Here is a 27,076-nt window from a genome sequence, read left to right as displayed (position 1 = left end):
TTAATGCTGAGCGCCACGCGAGGCAGCTGTTAGTACCATTTTTGTAAGTCTTTGGTATGACTCGGCCGAGGATTGAACCCACGACCTCCCGCATTAGAGGCGGACGCTCTCGCCACAAGGCCACCTGAACGGTCTGACTCCTGTTATAATTACAATCAAGTTTACATGTGCAGAAAAATAAGAGATAATGCATGATATACAATGATCAAGAGATACGTTTTAATTTACTGACACATGCGTCTGTGGCTTGATATACACGCGGTGTTATTGAAGCCAAATGGAATGATTTTGTATAATGCGCACCATGCATAATCATATCAATATGCATTTTATTATAGTGAAATTGGATTTTTTCAACAGTCTGTTTCCATTAAGGGGCGTCGTTTTAGTGATTCTTAGTATTGTCATTGTCCCAAACAAAGCACTGTATTACCGGTACAGAAAATCAAAGTAAAATAATCATAGTCAATAGAAGAAAGGATAAACCAATTTAATGTTGAAGACGTGTTAGCCTCCATACAAGTTCCTTACAACGTGCACACTTACTATATGCTTTTACGAACCAAAATAAAAGCGTTATTGAAATATCATTTTCGGATGAAGAATAGTTTCTTTCCTCGGCAACAATTACAGCTGTTCGCAACGTCGAGGTCAATCCTACGGGTCATACCTAGAATTTATGCCGACAGCTGCCATTTGCTACCGTTCGGGGCACCTCAAATAATTACGAAACTAATATTGACCGAGTGGTTCCGAATGCATCAAACAATTTTTCATTCGCAAGGTCTCGGTCAATCCTACGGTCAATACAATCTTAGAAACATCCGAGGATTTTCTTTTCTAAGAAATTTAAGGCCAACCAAATTAATGTTTCCATAAATGTATGTTACTGCGCCATCATTCATCTGAGCATTTTTTGTCTCAAAATTATTGTGTAATGACAACACATAACAATATATTTTACTTGTTGTGAGAGTTTCGTTTAATTTTTGAAAGACAACATTTGCCCTCTAGGAAAACACAAAGACCTCGTTAACAACTCTTTGTAGACAATTATTACCGAATTCGCGTTTAAACCATGGAAGAGCTCAGCACATTTTGGGCATCCCCTCTTCACTGAATCAGAATGGAAACTTACGTCATACTACAGTCTAATGAGCATTAAAATGTACATAATTCATTTTTATCCTCATCCTTCGCCACACATTGAGTTGGGAAATTAAGTGGCAACTGGGTCGATGTAAACCAAAGGATCGATGTCTTTCCTTGTTCGTATATAGCTCAATTACTCTGCGCATCTTGTAAAATCACAGGCCTTCTCTTAAAACTTATATTTGAAGTTTAGTCCTTAAACTTGAACACGCGTATCTTAACGGTAGGTCGTATGAACATGATGGGTCTAATTTTGTAGAATTCTAGTGTTCTAAGATAGAGGTTAAATTATCCAAAACGTTTCTCAGGCTTTTATCACACGTTCGCGTATTGGTAAATAAAACGATATTCCTGGAATAACAGAAAAAATTCTTAAAGTTTCGAATAAAAAGGAAACCGTACCTTCTACAAAGAGGAAGAAACCTTTTTCGTTTTTCTGCAAAATCTGTATTGCCTTTCGGGTCATTTCTGCCAACGACGGTTCGCCTTGCGGTGACGTGTTTCTCTCCAGCTCGTACTGCATGTGGTTGGGTTCAAACAGACCTTTAATAAGAGAAAACCCACTCGTCATCGATAATAATTCTTAAATCATATATCAACACCCCCACCAATCTATCTCATGCATATTGGGACGCTGGATCAATAATGCCCAGAGAAGAACCTTTCAGATTATACAAGAGAGGAATCACAATTGCAGATGTTACACTAGGTTGACGAGTGAAAACGAGGTTCTCTGCTTATAAACTCTGAATATAGATAATGAGGAAAGCTCAAGTATTATTGAAGTAGATATTCCTTATATGGGTGTTCTGTCAGACAGCATTTGACTTTACGAGAAACAATCGTACCACACTATTTCGGATGCGGGAGGTATTGGGTTCCAACCCCGGCCGAGTCATACCAAAGACTTTAAAAATGCTATTTACCGCTGCCTCGCTAGGCGCTCAGCATTAAGAGGTTAGTGTTAAGACTGGTCGGCCTGGTGTCAGGATAATGTGACTGGGTGGGACATGATGCTACTTGTCTGCGGCATGATGCTCCAGTGCTAGACATCACAATAAAATGCCACATGCAGACTTCGTAGCGATGTGACTGACAAATTGTTAAAGCTAGGTTAAAAATCAAAATCACACACAAGCACCATACTGTTTTGTAGACAGACATGTTGTCAGAGAAAAATGATAGAAAAGTAATGAACGGGTTGAATCACATCCTTAAGAATTCAAAAGCAAACACACAAAAAGTTCCTTTTTTCTTCTTTATCCTACAAAGATATCTGGTCCGATACATAGATCTATATTACACATTTAGTTAGTGCATAACTATCATGCAATATTTAGGTAATAAACTAGCATAAGTTATGTTGTATCTTCCAAAAATAGCTAAATGTGAGCAAAATGACCATATATGGATGAAATAAAAATTGCATAAATGATCTTTTAGGAACCGGAAGCATCCCACCTACTATTAATTTTGAAATCCATCGCAAAAGTCAAAAGGGTGAATCGAAATTGTTTTTTTATTTAGTCTTTATTTAAGCCGTCTAATGAATATAAACGGTTTTCTGTATTGGTAATTTTCTTTCCAGGAAAAAAGAGAAACTAGGGATAAAATACGGTCATGATTTTCTCTGGTTCTACGACAGAATGCGATCACATCCGATTAACTGATTTACCGGATACAAGTAATGTCTTACTTTTAAGTTCCTCTCTCCCAGGAATGTGTAAATCCATCTTAAAATGGCCTAACTGATTAACATTCTTCAGGTATAATTGCATCTATACGAACGAGAGATCTTATATTCAATATTGGCAAGCATCTGTCTGTCTGTCCGTCTTTCTGTAGTGTACAGCGTCCAGCTACTTAACAGCTGATTGTGAAATAGTTCGATGGCAGCATTATGTACGTGTGTGTGTATGCATGTAAACTGTACTATATTACTTTAAGAAAAAAATAAAAAATAATACCCAGCAGGTAGTCAACGTTTTCCGGGTTCACGGCATCAAACTGCTCTTTGTTCCAGACGTAACTGTGTTTCTTGTTTCGGCGCATTTTATCATCTTTCCATTCCTGGAAGAATGCAGCAAATATGCTCTGTATTTTTTAAACTTGTTGTCTGGACATGAAACATTTAACATAAAAGCACAACCTATACGTTATCTTGTTAAAAATACGATGCATCCTTACCATGGCGTGAGGACAGATTTTCAGCTTTGTCGCAAATATACATGCGATAGATTATAAAATGCTTCTGTGGAATATAAAAGCCATAATCTAACAAAAACCCAAAATATATGAACCAGTTAAAATATTTGTTGCGTTTCAAACATAGAATAAAAATAAAAAGTTTCCCATGTATGGCATTTACGTATTATTAAATGGTGGACACAGTCATACTTCACTCAGGCATCATTAAAGAAACGAGGAGGTAAGTAAAACACAGCCGAAGTGTACAACAGCTGAAGAATTACCAAAATATTATTTCTTTGAGAAAGTTATAAATATAAAAATGGGAAACTCGTTAGAAAAGAACAAAGAATAACAATGGAAATTGTGTGCATATGTGGATGTCAATGACTGTAATCATTTCACATTATATTTAAGAAATGAAATAAATAGTTTCTATATAAAGAGCGATTTGGCCGGAAAACCTCCCAACGGCATCTAAAACGCCACAAGAGATGTGTTCATTGAACAGAGATGCCTCACCGTAGTGCCTGAAAACTTGGTCAATGAGAAACAGTGAGAGACAGACAGTAGGGCACACGAACGGACATAAGTAACACTATATGCTCCACTACTTTTGTTGTGTGGCATAACAATGAAATTATGAACCAAATTTCATTAATTTCATATGCAATAAACTCTTATACAAGATTCTATTCATCAAAGGAATTGTACCGGCTAAGTTCAACGAATATATATCTGAGAGAGAGAGAGAGAGAGAGAGAGAGAGAGAGAGAGAGAGAGAGAGAGAGAGATGCAAATTTAGAAACGCCATTTGAGTTAAATACAATATAGATCCAATATATCACCTTAATCAGGTCATGTCCGTCTTTTCTCTGACTGGAGTCAATTTTGCCATATTCCGGGTCCGTTTGGTTGTTGAGCATGAAATATCTTCTGCCTCCTCCAAGCAAAACCTTAAAATATAATCCTTCTGCACTTATAAATTATCTTGGAAGCATTACATATTTTGCTTTGGGGGGGGGGAGGGGACGAAGATGGGGTAGACTTTTTAAAAGTAAATACTTATTTTGAAAAAGCGGTCTTGTGCAAATCGAAATGTTTTGTGTACAGCTGGTATAAACAGGCACATGACATTGTTTTAATAAAATGTATTTAATTTAACTTGTTATTTTTTCTTGTTGTCTTCTTTTTCTGAGAAAGTTGTAAAACATATTTTGAATAAATATACCACTTGCGTAAAATCAAATGCTCCGCCACAAAAAATAACTATTATGATGTGACTTTACTGGCATTTCTTTGTTGATAGTATGTATGCAATTGGAAGATAAACTCAATATCGGCTCACTAGTACTATCCATAAGAACGGGACTTCTTTTCACCACACTTGGCTGAAGCAAAATAATAACCGTAGTCATTGATGCATGTTATGCTGATGTTATGCAAATAAATTTATTTTTAAAAAAGATAACAAAAAAAAAAAAAAGAGTAAAACTAACATATGCAAAGAAAAATAAAGAGAACAAGAACTGCATGCTAATATTGGTGTTATAATTATTTCAAAGCCTAGTCGAAGAAGTAGACTGCGTATAATTCTACTGAGTATTTTTCAGTGCTTTTTCTCATTGTAATTTTTACATTTTACTGAGTATTTTGCAGTGATTTTTCTCATTGTATTGTTTTTAATTTTACTGAGTACCTTGCAGTGTTTTTTCTAATTGTACTTTTGATATTTTACTGAATACTTGCATTGTTTTTCTCATTGTATATTTTGTATTTTACTCAGTATTTGCAGTGTTTTTCTTATGTATTTTTGAACCTTACAAAATGTCTCGCAATGTTTTTATCCTTGTATTTTTATCTTTCATCTTTTACCTTCTTTTTACGAATGTAATTTTTTCCTCTCGAGCCTCGAGGACGCGGCTCCAATGACCCGGAGGGTATTATTAGGACAGAATTTTTTAGTACAAGTAATAAGATTGAAATTTTCTCTAAACTGTATTAAAAGTAAGTTTTGATTAAATTATATTGAAAGTAATTTTCTATTAAAATGTATTAAGATTCAATCTATTTATTTCGGTATTACAATTATATACTATTTAATACAGATTGCGCCCTTATGAGCAGAAAGGCAAAACCTTTTTGTGCATACATTTCCCTTGTATTATAGAGTCAGCAAAAACTACACTCGCTAAGTTGTGTAAGTTACCGCATTGCAGAAGCCTAAAATTCCTGACTAAGCTATAAGCTCCGTGGTAGAATTGTCTGTCTAATGACGTACACAGACCAAGACGATAGTCTGTAAGAAACTATGAAGCCTCACTTTGAGATTCTGGTGAACACAAGAGCTAGGCACATATCCATATTTGTCTTTGTCCTAAGAAACGGATATAAAAAGCGTCAGAGCCACGCATACGCCAGTTTGTTCGCCAGAAACTCAAACAGTCTTCTGTCTTTACAGGTAAGATTATCGTCTATGTACAACTTTTCATATATTATAAGGATTTTTAGTGTTAAGATGTTAATCTAACATCAGTACGTTTCAACATTAGATTATTTTAATATTTCTTTATTATTTTTTAATATAATGTATTGGAAAGTTTAATTGTTTGCAGAACTTATATTTACTTGTAATTAAATTGTTGATTATAGTAAAAAGCAACGTTCGCTACCAACTTCATACTCAGTAATAGCTAATTTAGAAATAAAATACTCTTTAAATAATAGAGCTTAATATGTTGACATTTTAGAATAAATTCAGTAACACATATTTCAATTACGGTATTAGTCTGAAATATTGAATTTTAGATTCTTTAGCTATGGTTAAATTATTCGATATTTAATTATATTCTAAACGGCAGAAATTATACAAATGTATGTTGGTAAGTGAAAGAATATCGTAGTTTTATATGTATCTCTTGTGTCCGTAATTTAAGCTTATGTAGTTTGATATTGGAATATAACCGTATATGCTGAGTATTTCAATAAAGTTTGTTCGCCAGAAACTCAAACAGGCTTCTGTCTTTATAGCTCGGTCCCGTATCTCTCGCAAGCCAAGATTCCCCGAGATTCCCCAACATGCAGCTGTATTTACACCGTTATGAGTGGCGCCCTCTTTCAAGAGAGCCCATAACTCTTTTATTCTCTCTCTCTCTCTCTCTCTCTCTCTCTCTCTCTCTCTCTCTCTCTCTCTCTCTCGCGCGCGCCAGGGGCAAGGACATTTCTTAAATGATGATTAATTCCTTCTCATAGCAAGAAACGAGAAGAAGGTTATGATAGAAACCATCATTATTCAAATATTAGACCCCTCTGTCTCATTTTGTCAACAACTGTTCGAATATCAGTGGCAATTAGGTGAGTTTGTTATGTACAGTGAGACAAATTCAAAGTATGAAAACTAAACATTTTGTTTGATAATTGAGAAGAACAAGTTTGCATTCAGCAGCCGTGCTTAAAACTTGTAACAGTTACTAAGTTTAGTTGTTGTTTTTTGGGGGTTGGGTATGGGTGTTATATTTTATCTACGATAGATACAGCTTGATCATTAATTTCGCTCTCTTGCAATATATGTAATGAGATTGTTTTATTGACTGTCAGGGAGGAGTTGAAGTGGGAAGGATATCGTATGGGACAATGCGGGATTCAGAAGTGAAGTACCATAGCGGTAATGTCGGCATATTAGGCGGTTTTCAATTGCAGGTAATAATTTCTTCGTTAAAAGGAAAGTTCTAAACATAGATTAATCTCTAAAATGAAGATTCATCGCTTATAAAGGAAATTAATAATTTTAAATTGAATCATATTTGTAACACACTAGCTTTCAATCTTAAATAAGAACAAGGAAACATCTTACAAAATTACACAGTGGCGCTCTAAGACTTATATGTTTGTATATTAAACAGAAAAAGTAGTTTTTTCTTCAAAGCAGAAAAGCTAAAAATTTTATGAAATTTAAAGAGATAAGTAGAATATAGCTTAATTTCAAAACCGGCAGTAAAGGAATACGTAGAAATCGCCAAGAAGGAAAAATGGTTACACGGAAAACTGAAAACAATATATATTTTTGTATACCGTTATGATATAAATAGCGCCTAATTAGCACTCTTGGAGGGAACATAGCTATAAAAAAAAAAAAAAAAACTTGATGCAGCTGTAGCCATTGAAGAAAGGAGATAGACTATGTCATATTTTGTATCTTATTATATTATGCAACATGTTGCAGTCAGATTTCTCTTCAATTAAAGCCATATCAAACTTCCATCATTGCAAAGAAACTCTTAGCAGCACTTACATCAATATCGTTATTGTCGTGCACTAGTTGATAAGCTATGTCCTTGCAGTTGCCTGCTATACCCTCAAGATTGACGTCACCTTCCCAATATCGATCAGCAGCGTGCGCGTAACAACCCGCCGGCGACGCATGCGTTATGCGTGCGGTGCTGACTACGCCCACTGATTTTCCTGTAATGAGAGTTTCATTTTTTAACACAGTGCAAAAAACTCAACGATTTTGACGAACAATTGTTGACTAATTTTGACTGTATTGCACGATTTCTGATAATCAGTCTGGTTTTAAGAAACAACACCCAACCGGCTTATTTCTCTATGGTTTTAAAGAAACTGCCAACCATTTTAGTAGCCCCGTGTTTGTATATATTTCTAAAAGGTATCTGATAACTTTGCGCACTGGGCAAATTTGAATCGTTACTCGACAGTAAAATGTCCGTCTGTGCAGTTCATGCACTAGTTAACATCGTCTCAAAACTGCCGTAGTGCGCACGTTCGCGAAGTGCAGTTCGAAGTTCACCCATGTAATGGCGTGAGTCGTGGAGGTGTTCATTCGCCTTGGTTATTTGACATGTGCATGTACTATTTAAATAGTAATCTGTGCCGATGTCACGTGGGACTACATTGCCACTAAATGTTGTTCCCTTAATTTTATTTATAAAGATATATGTCTTTGATAAATCCTTCTGTCCCAGGCTTAAGGAAATTATTAAAGGCATGCGAAGAGAACGCCTTCAAGAATAATATAATATATATAAATATAAATATCATGCATTTGAGATTTAAATATTATATAATGCACAAAATTCAGTATGCATGAGTTTTCAGTCGATGTATTTCAAATCACCATTGCCTTCTGCTATGTGTGCTACTCAATACGTCAACAGTTATACTTATCTGGGTAGTATTATAAAATGCAATTTTTCACACGATGAAGATATAATGAGACATTACATACTTTTGTGTACTCAAATAAACATACTTTTACGTAAATTTAAATATAAAAATTTGATTATTATATCATATTTCTGCACAATGTGCTCATCTATATTGACAAAATTTAGTGAATGTATAAATAGAAAATTAATAATTGGTTACATCAGTATTCTTTGTTAACTTTTAAGCCTTCAGATATGGAACAGCGTCTCTACCATATTTGCAAATAATAATGTAAAATATAGTTTTTAAATTACACAAAAAACCTTTAGAAAACACAAGAAAATGAGAATAAAATGACAACAACATACGCCGCATGTAGTCTTAGTTTCCCCTGACCCACCCCCCATGTTAAGTATTTGGAGAGCCATGTTTGGGTGAGAGGTCAAAGCGTATGACCTACTGAAAAGGTACAATTCGCCGACAACTCTCGGTAACTGCAAAGGCCGGCCACTTGCTTACAATCCTATCAAAGTACATCAAAACCCGACCTGCTAAAAATTGGATGAAGATTATTTCTCAGACATGGCACTTAAAACGTATTCCGTTCCATGAAAAAGCTGCCATTGAAACCAAATATTACAGTGTAAACAAACTTGACGTCTTACAATGCCATTTTCCACAACGCTTTTTCACATAATCCATAATAAAGCGGTTTCATTTTCCGGGACGTCTGAGGTCATTTGATACAAGCAACCTCTGAAGGGATGGCCAATGAGAATTCAGTTGCGTCTGAACAAGAAGGCCGCAGGATTTGCTGAGCACGTGTTTAATAAATGCTGTATCGCAGAGTAGAATCTGTTCTTTACTGGATAAATGGCTCTTATACTAGCTTATATTTTACTTATCAATTTCAGGCAGGAAAGGTTAAACTCAAGATCGATTTCAGGCAGGAAAGGTTAAACTCAAGATCGCTTAACTATTGAAGTTCCTTCGGAAAGCGACTACCCTACCTAGCTAGAGCGCGGTATCGGAGTCTAGTTTTTCAACAGGGGAAGCACTCCAAACCGAACACCAAAGGCTCAGTATAACACGGGGTGTGACATCTTCGCTAGCCAAGGTTCCGATGCGATAGCCGTATCTACACCTTGGCGTATCGAGCAGATATTTTTGCGCCTCGGGTCTATGAATTGCATTGGATGCACCACATCCAAATCAGATTTTAGTTCTTAAAATTTGAACACTGTTCCTACATGATCGAGAAAAAGGAAGCACACAACTTGAATGGACTGATACATAAGCAATTTTCCACTGCCGGTCCGTATTTGCACAAATACCTTTCCCTCAAATAGACCTGTAATAGCTTCCCTCTGGTACGTAGTCATACTTTCGATGTTAAATTTACAAAGTATCCTTTGTAGGTCAGTTGCCTCCACAATTTTCGGCCGAGGTACAATGAACAAAAGCTACCAGTTAGCTGGCATTCCTTGCTAAGGGAGAGACTTTATGACATCGAATAGATGTCGCTAAGACGAAGCACCAATATATCTGTTCGATCCGATAGGACTATCACATCGGAACCTTGGCTAGCGAAGACGTGGGTGTGAAAGGTCAGAGGAAACTCGGCTACTTGACGTATATAGAGTTATTCACTGACGTCTTTGAAATGAATCTTTACCCCTACCACTGACTGGCCATAAAGGTCTGACATTTTTAATTAGTTGTTGATTAGGTAACTTGGACCATCGTCATTAGAAGGACATATCATAACACATATGTATAATCTTTTTGGTAAGTGACCGCTCCGGTGGTCAGAGCGTCCGCCGCGTATGCGGAAGGTCGTGGGTTCGAACCCCGGCCGAGTCATACCAAAGACTTATAAAAATGGTACTAGCAGCTGCCTCGCTTGGTTATTAGTGTTAAGAGGATAGTGTTAGGACTGGTCGGCCTGGTGTCAGGATAATGTGACCGGGTGGGACATGGTGCTACATGTCTGCGGCATGATGCCCCACTGCTAGACATAACTATAAACTGTAATACTGCAGATATCGTAGCGACATTACTTAAATTATTTTAAAGCTATGTTGAAAATCCAAATCACACACACACACACACACACACACACACACACACCTACCTTTTCAAGAGGTAAGTAAAAAGGATACACCATCAAAACACATGATGGAAACCATTAGAGGTTGTTCTACGCATGATTTATAGTTTCATTAATGACTATAGACATAAATGATAGTAATTCCATACACATAAAAACTAGCCGATTATTTTTTAAATAGGCAGTAATTTGTGATTCGAGAGGTCAAAGCATAGACCATAACTATATGGATTCTGTTTATAGATCAGCTCTGTTTTTAAATGTTTCAGTATATATTCTGTATATTTAAAAACAAATGATGATATTTTGATTTAAGAAACAGAAGCGTACAATATCTTCATCAGAACTCATTCACGCATTGATAATCTTGCCTGCCGATTTGGACCAGTCCAGGATTGACGTTACTTCCTTTCCAGCCTGGGTCGTACAGTCTCCCGCAGTAACAGTGGCGTCGAGTCCCACTGTGTAGTAATTGGCCTTGACGCCACACAAATAAGCAGTGGCCGTTCCTGCAGAGTCCGATGTCTGTCGATCGACGTTGTACGTCTGCATAAATTTGAAAATGGTAAGGCAACTAGCAATGTATGCTGTATTTGGGGCGTGCATCGCTTGTAAAATGTGCTTGATGAAATCTTGACGTTTAAATAACGAAATATACATACAGTAGTACTTAATGTCTGCGATATTGATACCATGGGAATTTAACATTACTTTTCGGACGGTATGGAGGTTATGGGGACTTAACACTGCTGATGTCATCATGGGGCTCTGAGGCAAATGAACATGGGGATGGGATGGTATGAACGTTGTGGAACTTTATTATTACGTTTGGGACGGTATGAACAAATAAGAATTTTAATTTAAAGATGTCACTATTGGGGACAATGTAAATTCTGCATTGTGGATGACGTTGGGGGGTGGGGAACAATTGGAAAGTTAATATTGCAGATTTGAGGGGTGATAATTAACATTAAATTTAGATCAGAATGGAGCCTGTGGGAATTTAATATTACACTCGCGATGATATATCACACTATGGAATTGTTTATCTGCGAAGCATACATAATTTGTGAAATTTCAACATAATTCTCGATGCTTTGATTTTAGAATGTTATTAACATATCTATATGCTTACAAAACCAAAATAAATGCTGCTTATGACGCCGTTGGCGTCGTCTGTTATCGTTCTTTATTATCTGCTTCTTGTCATTATTATGTATTTCTTATCATTATCATCGTCATCGGTCTAACTTTCCGTGAAGTCGTTCATGTGGTAAAATTAGTAACTATGATACGTGTAATAATAGCAGCAGTGTTAGTGATTACTGTCGATAGTCGGTGCTACCATCAGCACATCTGCAGCCTCTACCGTCCTTATATTAATGCCAATGGTTCTAGTGCTAAAATTAGTAACTATAGTCGTAAATGCAGTAGTATCAGCAGCTGTAGTGTTTATAATGGCATACATAATTTTAATAATTTCATCAGTTACGACAGTATTTTTATATCTGTATTTCTGTTTTTGTGCAGTTTTCATTGTATCAATTTTTCCAAAGTTCTCTCGCTTCTTTTTAACTTGTTTTTTTCTTCTTCTTCCTAAATTGATTGATTGAGATCTTGACTGGCTATGGCTTACCTTTGAAAGACCAACGTTCGGGAAATCATCAAAAGCCAGAACTGTTTCCTCTCCAGGCTGACCATTAAGTTGACCTCGTAATATCCGGGCAGCTGTCACAGTGGTTGGTCCCATTCCATCGCCTAAATACATAATGACGTTCTTCGCGACATTGTTGTTGTTCTTAACACTCAGTTGTTTCTTGAGGTCTGCGAGTGCCTTTTGATTCCAAAATATTTGCGCTACAAATAATTAAATTAAAAGAAAAAATGTACATTAACCTCTAGCAACAAAGTTCGGGTGTAAGAAACATAATAATGCTATAACCGGTTAATTATTTTACCATTTTTGTGGGTATAAACGAAATTAATTGTAGGGCAGATATCTAACTGATAATTTACAAGAATGTTTAGGGATCTGAGAAATTGGAATCCTGTTCAACAAGTTAATTAGTCTGAAATTTCAGTATATCTGATGTAGGTAACACTAATGTTATCAAGAACCATTTCAAGGCAAAAAATATTGTATCTGGCATGATAAATCCAGTATAGGAGTCATTATAAATACATTGTATTATTATATTGCTTTTAACTGATGTTAAGTTATGTTAATTAATTACGAAACTAATGCGTCATAAACGTTTTACACTTTGTATCTATGTCGGGCTATGTTACTATTTTGCATCATTGTCAAAATTATAGCCTTAATTTTGGCCTAGGCCAGCATGAAAATTGGTCTAGGCCAGATTACGTTTGATAACGTGACAAGACCTGTTTAAAAATGGCCCAGATTATAACTGCTTTTTAGTCTAGGCAAGATTACAACGGTCTAGTCCAGATTACAGTCTTTATTAGGATTAGGTCAGTTGAAATTTGATTGAATATTGATATGGCTTGTGACAAATAAAACTAATACAATAAATTTGAAAAGTTGATGATTATGGAAACACGAAGTATTCGAGGTAAAACATGCAAATGACATTTCAAATCTTTTGTTATTTACTCTTTTGGTGAAAATATGATGAATACATTAGTTATATCTTTAAAAAGTGGGAAGCTTTCTTGACGGTTGGGGGTAGAAGGTGAGGGCATTATAGCGTATTCGACTCTGACATCTAAGAAGACATGGTACAGTTAGAACAGACTGATTCGACGTAAGTAAGTACAAACACAGAACTACATTTATAATTTTTTTTATCCCTTATAGATTCAGAGATATGGTATTAATTCAAACATTTATAAGTAAAACAGCTTTTTGCATAACCGATTTGATATAATCAACTTTATCGTCCCCATGCTTTAGCGTGGGGTGGGATGGTATATTGTGATATTCTTCACATGTCCATCCGTCCGTTTGTCTATGTTTTAATCCGTTGCGTGGACATTCATTAAACCATGTCTACAGGTTTCCCATGTAGTATCTCTGAGAGGGGAGAAGAATAGTCTGTCCAATTTATTAGCAAGAAGGGTGAATAATTTGTATGTAAATATGTCATGCTGCGGCAGAAGAGCGGTATCAAGTGCTTTGAATACCCATGCTGAAATGTAATTACATACAAATGCTGAAATGTAATTACATACACATGCTGAAATATAATTACATACACATGCTGAAATGTAATTACTTACACATGATGACATGGAATTACATACACATGCTGAAATGAAATGACATACACATGCTGAATGTAATTACATACACATGCTGAAATGAAATTACATACACATGCTAACATGTAATTACATACACATGATGACATGTAATTACATACACATGCTGAAATATAATTACATGCACATGCTGAATGTAATTACATACACATGCTGAAATGAAATTACATACACATGCTAAAATGTAATTACATACACACATACTGACATGGAATTACATACACATGCTGAAATGAAATTACATACACATGCTGACATGTAATTACATACACATTCTGAAACATAATTACATACACATGCTGAAATGTAATTACATACACACGCTGAAATGTAATTACATGCACACGCTGAAATGTAATTACATACAAATGCTGACATGAACTTACAAACACACACTGAAATGAAATTACATACACATGCTGACATGTAATTACATACACACGCTGAAATGCAATTACATACACATGCTTAAATGTAATTACATACATACGCTGAAATGTCATTACATATACACGCTGAAATGTAATTACATACACATGCTGAAATGTAATTACATATACACGTTGAAATGTAATTACATACACATGCTGAAATGCAATTACAAAGTCTGAACAAACTGTTCACGTTTATAACTATAGAAAATAGTTTCCTTATTTAGCTTCAATTACAACCACACTATCATCGGTATGTGTACTCATTATGTGCATGAGTAAATAATAAAAATGATGATTGCGACTTAATTCACTAGGGTTCTGCCGACTGGGGTGATTTATTTCAGTGTGACAAAATGACCATGCTCTGACTGAGATTTTACGTCCCAAAATACATTCATGTTAAATCGCGCCAAGGATGCATCTAGTGTGACTGTCACTGTTATATATATATATATATATATATATATATATATATATATATATATATATATATATATATATATATATATATATATATATATATATAATTGATTTAATTTATATTTGATTTAATTTAATTGTCTGTTTGTAAATTTTAATTTTTCATATTTTTCATTACATATCAATGTAATGTAATTCTGTTTACTAGGAATTTGATATTTTCAAGAAAATTCAGTTTGACCTGACTCTTTTCGTGGACTCCTGATAATAGAAACACTGTTTCTAATTTCGACCAAGTTCTTGACCTTGATTGAGAGTTAAGTAAACAACGTTTTCTAAATTCATTTTTAATGTGTGAATGATAATGGTGAAATCGCGGTTGTACTGGACTACGTGCCATTAGACTTTTAGATACCTTCTAAGTCATTCTAGAATGTGATCACGTGACCCTCATCCAGGAATCTGTTTTGCGTCTCGAGTTACTGTATAACCTTTGTTTATATAAATCTTCCTCAGTTTGGGCTTTTACGTTACACTGGAAAGTGTCTGTTTGTGACAGTTTGGAGTTACAGATTAATTTTTCCAAATTATTTGGATTCTGAAAGATTAATTCTTTTTCCTGGAAATATTTGAGTGCTCATACAGAATTCTTGGACAAAGACAATTATTTAAATTTTATTCGGAAATTCAAACACCGGAATATTGTTTGTGAATCAGCAAAGAATTATAGACACAACAGCACAATACTAGCTACAGTATAAGTCATCGCCTTCCATTTTGGAATTTTCGTCGGGACTCGAACTTGAATTCATAAGAACATTTCATTACTAGGGCTTCTAAAATATGATTTGTGGATTATTCTTGGATTATTTGTGAATTTAATTCTTGAAACCATAAGTTCTTTTTTTTCTTCATTTTTACAGTGTTTTTCCAGAGAAATAAATTACTAGTTAAATTTCTCAAAGCTTGTTGTTTTCACTCTTTCGTTTGTTACTGTCTATTATTAGAGCCTAAACAAGTAACATAAGAGTCACCCTGCACATTAGCATTAGACATGTTAAATTTTGGCATGCGTAAAACGGATAAAATCTATGGCAATGACTGAATAAGATCACATTCAATATAACTAGGTCAAATGATACAGTGTCCAAGCGATCAATGGGGACGAAAATCTCTTGTTAAAGTTCACAAACACACTAAAGTCTGATAATACAAACCCGTTTGTTTGTACCCGCCTACCGATTTAAATAACGGAAAACTTTAATATGATAAAAACTGCAAGGAACTTAGTCATTCATTGATTTAGAATTTCTAACCTGACTCTGAGTAGGGTGGCCCTAACACCGTCATCTTACGCGCGTTTCATGCTTAACGGAAGTTTTCAGTGCAATAGACGGACATGCTCGGATCCATTTCCAGTTTCTGGACAAGTCCATTTTTAGCAAAGGGGTGTATCACGACTACAGCTGTACATACATAAGTCGTCTGCTTCCGATATTTACAATGTCGAATCAAGCAAAGGAAAATGACAACTACGCTTTTCATGTGGATTTAACAAGCGGTTTAATTTCTATGTTTATGTATGCAGAGGGATATAATTCCAGACTCTCAACGTTATGTAATTTACGCAATTATTCAGCAGTTGCCGAACAGGATGAACTACGTCATTATGTTGTCTGATGGAAATAAACTAGCCTTTAGTGTACGCAATATGGCGCCGTGTTAGTATGGAAAGTCCGTTAAGCATGAAATGGTGCAGGGGATGCCAGCATTAATGCCATTCTGGTCACAGCCAGGTTAGAAATTATAAATCAATGATTCAATTGACTTAGTTCTGGGCACAATTTATCACATTAAACGTTCTCCTTTTTGAAATCAGTAGGGGGATACAAACAAATGGGGATGTAGAGTCAGACTATAATCTAGTAAAAGTCAATGTTTTCTGTTGAAGTCGCGTACTTTTGTGAGACATAATGGTATAAAGAAAAAAACTGGTACGCTAGAAAGGAGGAAGCGATAGAAATATTGCGTGAAACATGAAAAATTAATCCATATCAAAGATTTTCTTTCGTTAATGCTTACAAATGAACACAGACTTGAAGATTTATGCCTAAGAATGAACCAACATGAAATTTGGTGAACATTGTCTCACCGATTTCGCCTGTACAGTACATAATCCAAGAACTTGGCATACTCAATTTAAACGTCGAAAATTAGGTCAGTACATTCACAATTTGCCTTTCATGCATGTTATTATAAATTATAAATGTAATGTGAATGCACATATAAAACTGCTTGAAATATACAAAAGTGTATAGGAAACTGTTCTACAGGTTGCAAAATGTTGCTGGCCCATGTTGTTAAAGCAGTAGGATCGCTGTATATATCGAAATATAATATGAGAGAGAGAACTTTATCTTAATTTTTCACAAAGTAGCTCGATAAACGACGTGCTTCATCGATTGCTCTAAAAATGACCAATCAAAACTGCTTTACGTCTTTGAACATACACTAATGTGCATTAAAAGGGCCACTACCTCGAGCAGAAATAATACAACCTAGAAATTAACGTGAAACCACTTCGAAGTCTGCCTGCTATCTGTTCCTGAGACTATAGATTGAGAAGTCGCGTGACCACGCTACCTGTATTCATGCTCTATTTTTAGACGAAGATACCCCTGCTTAATCTCTACCTTCTTGAAACGCGACTTTTAATCCCTTTACATTTAACTCAATCTTGATTCTACGATTTTTAGACCTTTTGAATCGGACAGAAGAAACAAATTAAAAGTTAAATTTAAACAAATGTATAAAACACTGCTCTCTGAAGTGGTAACCTGACTTTAGGTGCTAACAAGAATAATGAAAATCTTGCATAAATCTAGTTACAGTCAACCATATAAAGTGTCCGACGTATTTGCACAGGCGCTATAAATTCATGTTTGACGAAGGAAGGATAGAGCAGATAAGAAATATATTTGAAGCAAATTATTTCTATTTTCATTTCAGGGCATCCATTTTGCTTTAAAACCGATGCTCAATGCGTTTTCGCCGCCGAGCCTCTGCCCTACCTTTTTCGCTAGCCAAGGTACTGATATGTTAACCCTATCTACACCTTAGCGGATCAAGCAGATATTTTCAGTAGTTTGTTCTAGCGACATCTATTGGATTTCATGAGTTGCCTCCAATAGTATCTAATGCCAACTAACCAACAGCGTGTAACATCGGTGCATTGTACATCGAACGAAAATGGTGGAGGCAACTGACTTTAAAAGGATACTTTGCAAGTTTGACATCGAAAAGTGTGACTACGTACCAGAGAGAAGCCGTTACTGGTATATTTGAATGAAAGGTATTTGTATAAACATGGACCGGGAGTGGAAAATTGCTTATTTATGAGTTCCATTTAATTTATGTGCTCCCCTTGTCTCGATCATGTAAGAACACTGTTCAAATTTGAATAATTTAATTTTGATCGGCTGAGGTGGCTTGCCGCCACATCCAATGAAACTCGGATCCGAAGCAGAGAAATTTCGGCTCGATCCGCCATGGTGTAGATACGGTTAACATTTCTGAACATTGGCTAGCAAAGATGCTGCCCTCCCCACTATGAATTGTGTATACATCTGATGTGTTTCGTGACAGACTGTTATACTATGCTTTTTTGTGTCTTAATTATATCTTGAAACGAAGTGCGTCAGTCATATATTGCCGGGTACACCATTCTGCTATTATATTATTCTTTTCTTATGAAGCTGAAAAAGGCAACCCAACAACGAAGTAGTCTTTTACTTTAGAGAAAAAAACAATACCAAAATACCCGAGATATGTATGGTCTTTGCTCCTTTTCTCTTATCCAAACGTTACTATTTTCTCTTGAGATGGGTTCAAGAAACGTAACCAATATTCCATCATCTGTGATAATCTCATTCAAACATCCATTGTCACTCTTTTCATATTTGGCAATTTCAAACGCGGGTCTATATTTAACAGACGTCAATAGATAAAGAACCAATCTTGTACACACATTTCAACTTCAACTGATTTCTTCCATGCATTAAAAACAAGTCATACATTGATGCCCTTGACAATATAAACATCGTCACTGATTATTTAGTATCTTTATCAATTACCCTTCACAACAGTCTCGTTCCGCTGGCCAATCGCTGAAAACAGGCTCTTTCCGCTAGCCAATCACTGAAAACGGTGTCTCAGAACGTGGGTCATTTTTTTACAGATTTCCGTCCACCTCAGTATTTTAGGATACTAGTATGACAGAGAATTACATTCGTCAACTTTATCCAAGCATGGCTTCATATCAGTTCCTTAAGAGTGCCCGGATTTCACAGTATTCTATTTGCTTAGCAGCCGAATTGTTCTCCTTCTCTGACATTTTATTGTCACTGTCATTAACCGGCTACGTCGTGTGCATGCATCTGCAGGTGTCCGTTGCGCTGCAGATCATTTTATAAAACTTTATTTTGTCTATTGATCGACACTGAATATATTTATTTGAGACCGCTCCGGTGGCCTAGTGGTTAGAGCGTCCGCCTCGGATGCGGGAGGTCGTGGGTTCTATTCCCGGCCGAGTCATACCAAAGACTTACAAAAATGGTACTAACAGCTGCCTCGCTTGGCGCTCAGCATTAAGAGGTTAGTGTTATGACTGGTCGGCCTGGTGTCAGGATAATGTGACTGGGTGGGACATGTCTGCGGCATGATGCCCCAGTGCGAGACATCACTATAAGCTGTCACATTGCAAACATCGTAGCGATATGACTGAAATATTGTGAAAGCTATGTTAAAAAATCCAAATCACACACACACACACATATGTATTTGATTGAAAAAGACAGACAAATTATTAAAAAATATTTAGAACTTCTCAAATACCCCAGGTATAATGTTTTGTCGTCACGAATGCGGATAAACAGGCTTCTAAATTAAACCTCAAAGCGGGAGCCTGCTTACTACACGTAATTACACTGTCAAACGTTTTTTTAATTTCAAATCATCTTTGATGATTTAATATATCAAAAACTGATGAAAACTTTAAGTAAAATGCAGTAGAAAGGAAAGTTATATTCATATTTTATACGGTTTCTGAAAATTGTATAATTGCTTTCTTTTTAATAAGGATTTTCTTCCCTTAAAGTAGGCAAATAATTTATGGTTTTTGCTCAACCCATGTGGCCATCATGTCTCCAAATGGGCTTTATTACACTGTCATTTTCACGACTAATTGATTGATTGATTGATTGATTGATTGGTTGATTGGTTGGTTGGTTGATTGATTAAACAACTGATAGGTGTTCAGAGTGCGAAATTACAGTCAATCCGTCAGTTCGACGCTAGTTCCCTTCGTGTCAGACAACCGGCAAAATCTGCTTATTGGTCCTTTTCATCCATCAGAATATGTTTAGCTGTATAAATTGTTAAAAGACTATGTGCAGGTACAGTAGCTGTTAAACGTTACTGGAATTGCTGGCATGTGTGAGTTTAAAGCAAGTTTCGCACCCTGCTGTAATTCTCAGTGGAACATCAACCAAGTGCCGAGGTAACAAGACACATCACGACAGCCATCATAAACTAGACTCGTCAAGAATCTAGTCCACGACAAATTGCAAACAAGGAATACAAAGCTACAAACATGTTTTGCATATATTTGTAATTACGTATGAATACTTTGAGAAAAATATGCAATTAATGACAGACTGTCACATGAGTTAAATATGAGTTTTACGTGTATATCGTACGTTGCTATAAAGATATTTAACTGAACACATAGAAACTATAATATAATAAACTGCAAGGAAAAGAAACATGAAAATGTGCTCTTTGTAGAGGGTATACACTATTTAATGCAGACACACAAGAAAATCTATATTATTATAACTGTAAGAATGTACTTGCATTTTTCATTCGGAGGAATGTTTGGCCCGGTCAAAACCCCGTACAGCGATGTCATGAGGACAAAAAGTATAACTGTTTTCATGTTTTCAAGGCCAAGATGGTTAAGGCTGATACTGCACACCTAAGAAAACAAAATGAAGTAACGTGAATCATCATAATCCGTAATTCCGAAATTGCGTCATACGTTAAACAATGTTTGAGAGTTAACGGGTATAACGTAGCAAATATAAATGTGCTGACAAACAATATGCATGACATGTTACGCATATTTGATTTAATTTATATTTGATTTAATTTAATCGTGTGTTGGTTAGTTTTAATTTTTTTATTCCATTACATGCTACTGTAATGTAATTTTATTTACTGGATATGATATTTTCCAGAAAATTCAGTTTTTCGAAAACCTAATATTAGAACTTTGTATCAAACGCTGACCTAGTTCTTAACCTTGATTCGGAATCAGTGAACAACTTGTATTTTCAATTTTTTTATATTCTTTCTCAGTGTGGGATTTATAGAGAGAAATTGAGGCTGTACTGGGAGTACGTGACTTTAAACATGTAGCAATTATTTCGAAATTCTGGTTTTATCTAAGGGTTGACCCTTATCCGGGCGTCTGTTTTGCGCAGTAGCCAGATTTAATATTGATGTTTTGAGAAATATTTTCAGTTCGTCTATAAACCATTAACACTTAAAGGTGTTTTTTTTGTGACAAGTTTGAATCGAAATTCTGTTTTATGGAATTATTAATTCTTTTTCCTGGAAATATATAAGTGCTCACACAGAATTCTTGGACAAAGACATTTATTGAAATTATATTCGGAATTCAAAACTGGAATATTATTTTCTGTGGTACAAGAAAGAACTGTTGACACTTCAATACTATACTGACTACAGCATACGTCATCGCCTTCCATTTTGGATTTTCGTCGGGACTCGAACTTAGATTCATTAAAACATTTTATCACTAGGACTTCTAATTTTTAATTCTTGGATTATTTTTGGATTTGATTCTTAAAACCGTAAGTTCTTTTCCTCATTTTTACCTTGCTCTTCTACGGAAATAATTTTTTTAAAAAAAATTTTATAAGGCTAGTTTTCTTCGCCTTTTTCTTGTTACTATTTTTGAGAGCCTAAACACGTAACAATGACATTAATCAAATTCACGTGAGATATCTTCTACTGAAATAAATACATACACAGCCAACAGTAATGTCGGTATTTCGGTAGTAAAAAGAGTTCGAAACGGCATACCAGTAGGATATAGCAGCATAACTAAAACTCAACACAAAAATAAACGCAACTAAAATTTCAAGCTAAAACTGTGTCTACAGAACACGGATGTTCCCTCCGTCTCCTGTCTGTTTGAATGAATGGTGCAAGCAGAAAAGAACGATAATTCTAGCAAACTGTATGCATATGCAGGGTTGCCAAGAAAAGAGCGATAATTCTAGCACAATGTATGCATGTGCAGGGTTGCCAAGAAAAGAGCGATAATTCTAGCAAAATGTATGCACGTGCAGGGTTGCCAAGAAAAGAGCGATAATTCTAGGAAAATGTATCCATGTGCCGGATTACAAAAGAGACTTTACCTTAACCTGCAATTTCAAAAAAAAAGCATCGCATTTCAAGGGAATCAGAAGGTAAATCAATAGAAGTAGCAAAGAAAATCAACATTCTGTATTCTGTAATCGAACAATCACCAGTCACATATTTGCCTTTGTGCATGGATAGAAACTCTCACAGTTGTTGTTGTGGGGGTTTAACGCCATGTTACAACACACGATAGGCTATGCATGGCGGCCAGTATTAATAGTGGAGGAAGAACCCAGGAAAACCCTGGAAAGAACCACGGACCCACGAGAAGCTACTGGCAAGCTTTCTCACATACCCACATTGGCCGAATCCGAGACTCGAACCCACGCAGACAGAGGTGAGATGGCAGTGATCCGTAACGGAGAGCGCTTTAGACCACTCGGCCACTCGGGGCCCTAGCTCTGAGAGTAACATTGTTTGTATAAAAATGAATATAATTTTGTACATGAATAGCGTCATAATTTGCAACAAATCCAGGCTTTGAAGGAGTTCAAGCATTTCAATAACCAGTATGTATACTACATCATAATCTTCAGATTTGTACTGATTTACATTTTTAAAAATACTTTTTAATAAATTCAAAGTTAATGATCTCACTGGTGGAAATTAATAAAAAGATGAAGACTATTACCTTGAAGATAAAGAAAACAAGTTTATCTAATTTTCACGGGATATAAATATTTTCATTCTAATGTATCTGTTTCTAATTTGTAATTGTTGACAAGCGTAAGAGCCAATGTAATTTTACGCTCCTAATAATCTTGTAACGCACGTAGGAAACATCTAGCTAAAAATAACCACTACAATTTACAGCCACGAATAAAAATTACGAATATTAGATAAATCACGTACCAGGAGTTACAACAAATAGATATACATAACATCCGCTAAAAAGAAATTATAACATTTTGTACATGTTTTTTATACTCCTTCACTGTCTCTGTTTTTTTTTAAAAAAAAAACAATTCACAAAACTATTTTCTTTCTTTTCTATCGTAAGCCACCAAACATGCCATAAATTTTATAACATCCTCTTCTCCAAACTGTGTGTCCATCAGACCACACGTCTAATATTCGTCTAGTAGGTAGTTGTAGGCATTTCCTCCTCAGATGGTGCCTTAATATACGATTCTTGGGGAAACCACTCCACATTTTGAGGTGATCGTTTGTATGGGGTGGGTGGGTGGGGTGTGTGCCTTGGGTGGATGGACAATCTCACTATCAACTTACAAATGTTTCCTTTTCAAAGGACCAGCATGCGATCCCTTTTTTCCCTCACAAAGACGTTTCTCATGGCCTTTTTTTTGTGCTTGATATAATTAATTGTCCTGATACTCCTTCACTTTCTCTTTTTCTGCTGCTCTACCAGGATAATAGTTATAACAGGGTACCACGACACTTCTTGTGCCCCATTTTGGTCTTGCCATAAGGTCAGCACTGTCTTTTCTACATTTCAGTTCCATTGGGAATTATATAATTGTTTTCGACGAAGCTTTGCACTGTGTATGTAATCTAATTAGGGTCCCCAAGAATCTCTCTCTCTCTCTCTCTCTCTCTCCTGCTAAAATTATTTGAAGTTTTTGCAAAACATAATACCAGGCCAATAGTCATGAAATGTCTGGAGATCAAGCTTTTATTTGTAATTGTTTATACTCAGAATTAAAGCATACTGCAAAAAAAAAAACACACACACAAAAACAATTATCATCTTATTGTTCGATCTGTATTCTGTCATAACTTGAAAAATCTCGTTAAATTTTTTCATTTCCTGCGACGAATATAACAGTAGCAGACAGAGTAGAAAACAAGCTTCGAGTAAAATTGTTTATTTTACTTATCTTTTTCTCGGGGAGGAGGGGGAGAAATTTACACCCGAAAACGTATGAATACATTGATCTATTCCGATTTTCGATGCGGTATTTAAAAAGATTTTGAACCTGCTGAAGATTTCCACGCACGGCTGTGAATAAATGGGTCTGGAAGCCAAATGTTGTGACATTCCATAACGAGGATTTGATCCGTAAGTTAAAATGATGCTTGTGAACGCACTATTTTATTCTTTTGACAAATGACTCATGACATCAATCTCTCGTACGAAAGAAATTTTAAATTATTTATTAAACACAATTACTAATCTGCTACAAAAAACTTTGCCTTTTTTGAATACATTTCAATAGGTCAGCGACCTTAACCGAAGACCATTATATCCACAAATAAAAAAAATGAATTTTTTTCCTTAAGCTTTAGATTACGATAAATTTGGTTTGTTTGATTTCATGTTTAATGGCACATAAACACAAGTAGGTTATTTAGTGCCAAGGCTAACGGAGTATGATGCCTTATTCAAGGACTGTGCAGGTGCAATCCAATGAAACGATTCGAACCCACTTCTGTTCTCTTATGGGCCCAGCACGATAACCACTGAACTACCAAGGTACCTGCCTCCATTAGCTGCCTTTTACGACACTTAAGAGGATATATAGGGCCTACTTTTACAACTGTAGCTTACGATAAGAATAACACTTTCTTGCTTTGGGTTTGCAAACGAACTATATAACGATAATGATGTCGGTAATTTTTTTCAAATATGACAATAATTATGAATTTTAGTGCTTTGGCTTGTAGAACTTTGTTTTGCACATTAGGCTGTGACGTAGCTTACATACATGAATGTATTATTTGTGGTCGACGAAAATTGAAAATGCATTCACATTTTTATCAGATTTAATTTCAAGAAGTTAATAAGAATAACAGTTTTCATGAAATATTTCAACGAGTCAGATGATAGGACAGTGAGGAGTGTATTAAGAACAAAGATTAGAGGCATCCTTCTATTGCTATCTAGCTCGATCGCTGACAATGGTACCACTTATTTCACGACGACTACTGCTACTGCAAATGCCACCAACACCATCACAGTCCTCGTCGTCATCATCATCAACAGCAATACGAATAAAAGAGAAAGAAAACCGCAGTTAACTAAAGATAACGTAGTTCCTGTCTCCACTTAAATATACATGAAGGCTACTACAGAAAACACCCTTTGGTCCATCATTATCAGTTTAGATCAGGGTGGTCCAACATCTTTAACACTGTGGGCCACATGGACAAAAAAGTAAGTTTGTGGGCCGACTATAACATCATATCGTACTATAATTATAGAACTAAGCTTCTGTAAAAGTGCGTGCCACAAAAAAAGAAAAAATAACATTAAAAAAAGGCACGCGGGCTTGTAGTTACACCGTTCTCTGATCTAGATAAAAAAGCTCGATGATTATATACAATTTTATATAGATACGATAAACAGTTTTGGAGTTTTGCCAGATAAACCTGACGCGTAGGTAATGGATGGATGGGCAAAACAGAGATAAAAACGTTTAAAATAATGAAAGCGTAGAATTGGGAGTCGCGAAAGGCACATAATATGAACCACAATTCTATCGTGTATCAAATTTAATTTAGATATTTTAAACGGCTACAGAGGTGTGTTTGGAGGGAGGGGGCTTAATAAAAAGGATAAAAAAGCATTACATCATGGCCTCTGCTAACTCCCTAGGGATTTAGACTTGGAGTTACTTTTTATTAGCTTTTGTAATTCTCACACTCGTCGAAATATCTATGCTGGTTGCACTTAGATTGGTATTGCCCATCTTCGTCAGATTATCTATACTGGTTCCAGTTAAATTTGCATTGCTCACTCTCTTCGAAATCTCTATGCTGGTTCCAAGCAAAGTATTTGGGAGAACGGATTCGCAGTCGAACTAATTGCCACTTTGTAAGAAATTCTATACGAGAAAACGAAACGTTTTTGTTATCGTAGACATTTTCTCACTGATTCTTACAATCTTCATAGAAGATTTTACTCTCTTAGCAGCTTAAGAACAGACTAAACAGTATCTTTTAAAAAGCGACGTTAAGGTCACATTCTGAAAACAAGCGAGGCTGGTCGATCGATCTAGAGATCGGGAGAGAGTAACAATGTATTGCAGTATATATGTAGGTTTAACACAATCACGTGTTCTCTTCACAAGTCGTACATGTGTTGAAAGTGTCGGCCTTCTGGATAGATTTTTAAAGAGCGTTGATTCAATTTGGGTTTTTAACTGCTTAGAATGTGTGTGTGAACTGGATTTTTAACGGAGCTATAACAATTTTTCACTTATATCGCTACGATGTCTGCAGTATGGCAGTTTTTATTTATGACTAGTGGCATGTCCCACAAAGTCACATTATCCCGACACAAGGCCAACCAATCATAACACTGACCTCTTCATGCTGAGCGCCATTATTATATGTCTACCACCACTACTCGCTTGGAGGGCATGCAACAGAATCGCCTCCGACCGGGACTCACCTTAGCTGACATTATAATACATGTTATGTTGATTTAAATCATGCATAGGGATTGAGACCTTACCTTGAATTCGGGTTATAACTTCTTTTTTTCTCCCCTGGAATTGAAGTAATGATGTATGCTTTGTTGTATCCTCCAGCAGACGACCCGTACGGATATGCCTTACATTTCTTAGATGTGTGCCGTGTTATGTTTTGCTAAATAATACAAAACACGGTTTGGTCTAGCTACTTTAGGGGGCGCTCACCAGTTATTATGTACTTTTGAGAGAGTGACGTATGTAAGGTGAAGTTGTTTGCATTTAAAACATGGACAATGGAGAGAATGTTGGCATACCTCTATGCTACATTAATGTAATGTGGGTGATATTTCTTTGGATATTGTAATTTTGGAAATTTTACATGATTTAAGCACACTGATAACTAAGAAGACTGGTCCCTTGTGTTAATAAATCAGCCT

At 35.8% G+C, this 27,076-nt stretch overlaps 1 protein-coding gene across 1 annotated transcript in view; it reads right to left on the bottom strand.

The window, feature by feature from the left end:
- The window catches only part of LOC149782488 (alkaline phosphatase-like), a 37,183-nt gene extending 10,349 nt beyond the window's left edge, over positions 1 to 26,834 (bottom strand). Inside the window, exons 1-8 of the mRNA XM_089933905.1 lie at positions 26,681 to 26,834; positions 20,668 to 20,788; positions 12,252 to 12,472; positions 10,987 to 11,161; positions 7,631 to 7,800; positions 4,188 to 4,295; positions 3,120 to 3,222; positions 1,555 to 1,695 (exon numbers count right to left, since the gene is read on the bottom strand). Of these exons, the coding sequence (XP_089790031.1) occupies positions 1,555 to 1,695; positions 3,120 to 3,222; positions 4,188 to 4,295; positions 7,631 to 7,800; positions 10,987 to 11,161; positions 12,252 to 12,472; positions 20,668 to 20,749 (1,000 nt within the window). The 5' untranslated portion in view covers positions 20,750 to 20,788; positions 26,681 to 26,834. The remainder of the gene's footprint in view (positions 1 to 1,554; positions 1,696 to 3,119; positions 3,223 to 4,187; positions 4,296 to 7,630; positions 7,801 to 10,986; positions 11,162 to 12,251; positions 12,473 to 20,667; positions 20,789 to 26,680) is intronic.
- Between the last annotated feature and the right edge of the window lie 242 nt (positions 26,835 to 27,076).

The sequence above is a fragment of the Sinohyriopsis cumingii genome, chromosome 15 (genome assembly GCF_028554795.1).
Source record: "Sinohyriopsis cumingii isolate HCF-2022 chromosome 15, ASM2855479v2, whole genome shotgun sequence".
In the NCBI taxonomy this organism is placed as follows: domain Eukaryota; kingdom Metazoa; phylum Mollusca; class Bivalvia; order Unionida; family Unionidae; genus Sinohyriopsis; species Sinohyriopsis cumingii.
Note: the sequence above shows the minus strand (reverse complement) of the source record. Positions and strands in the feature narration are given on the sequence as shown.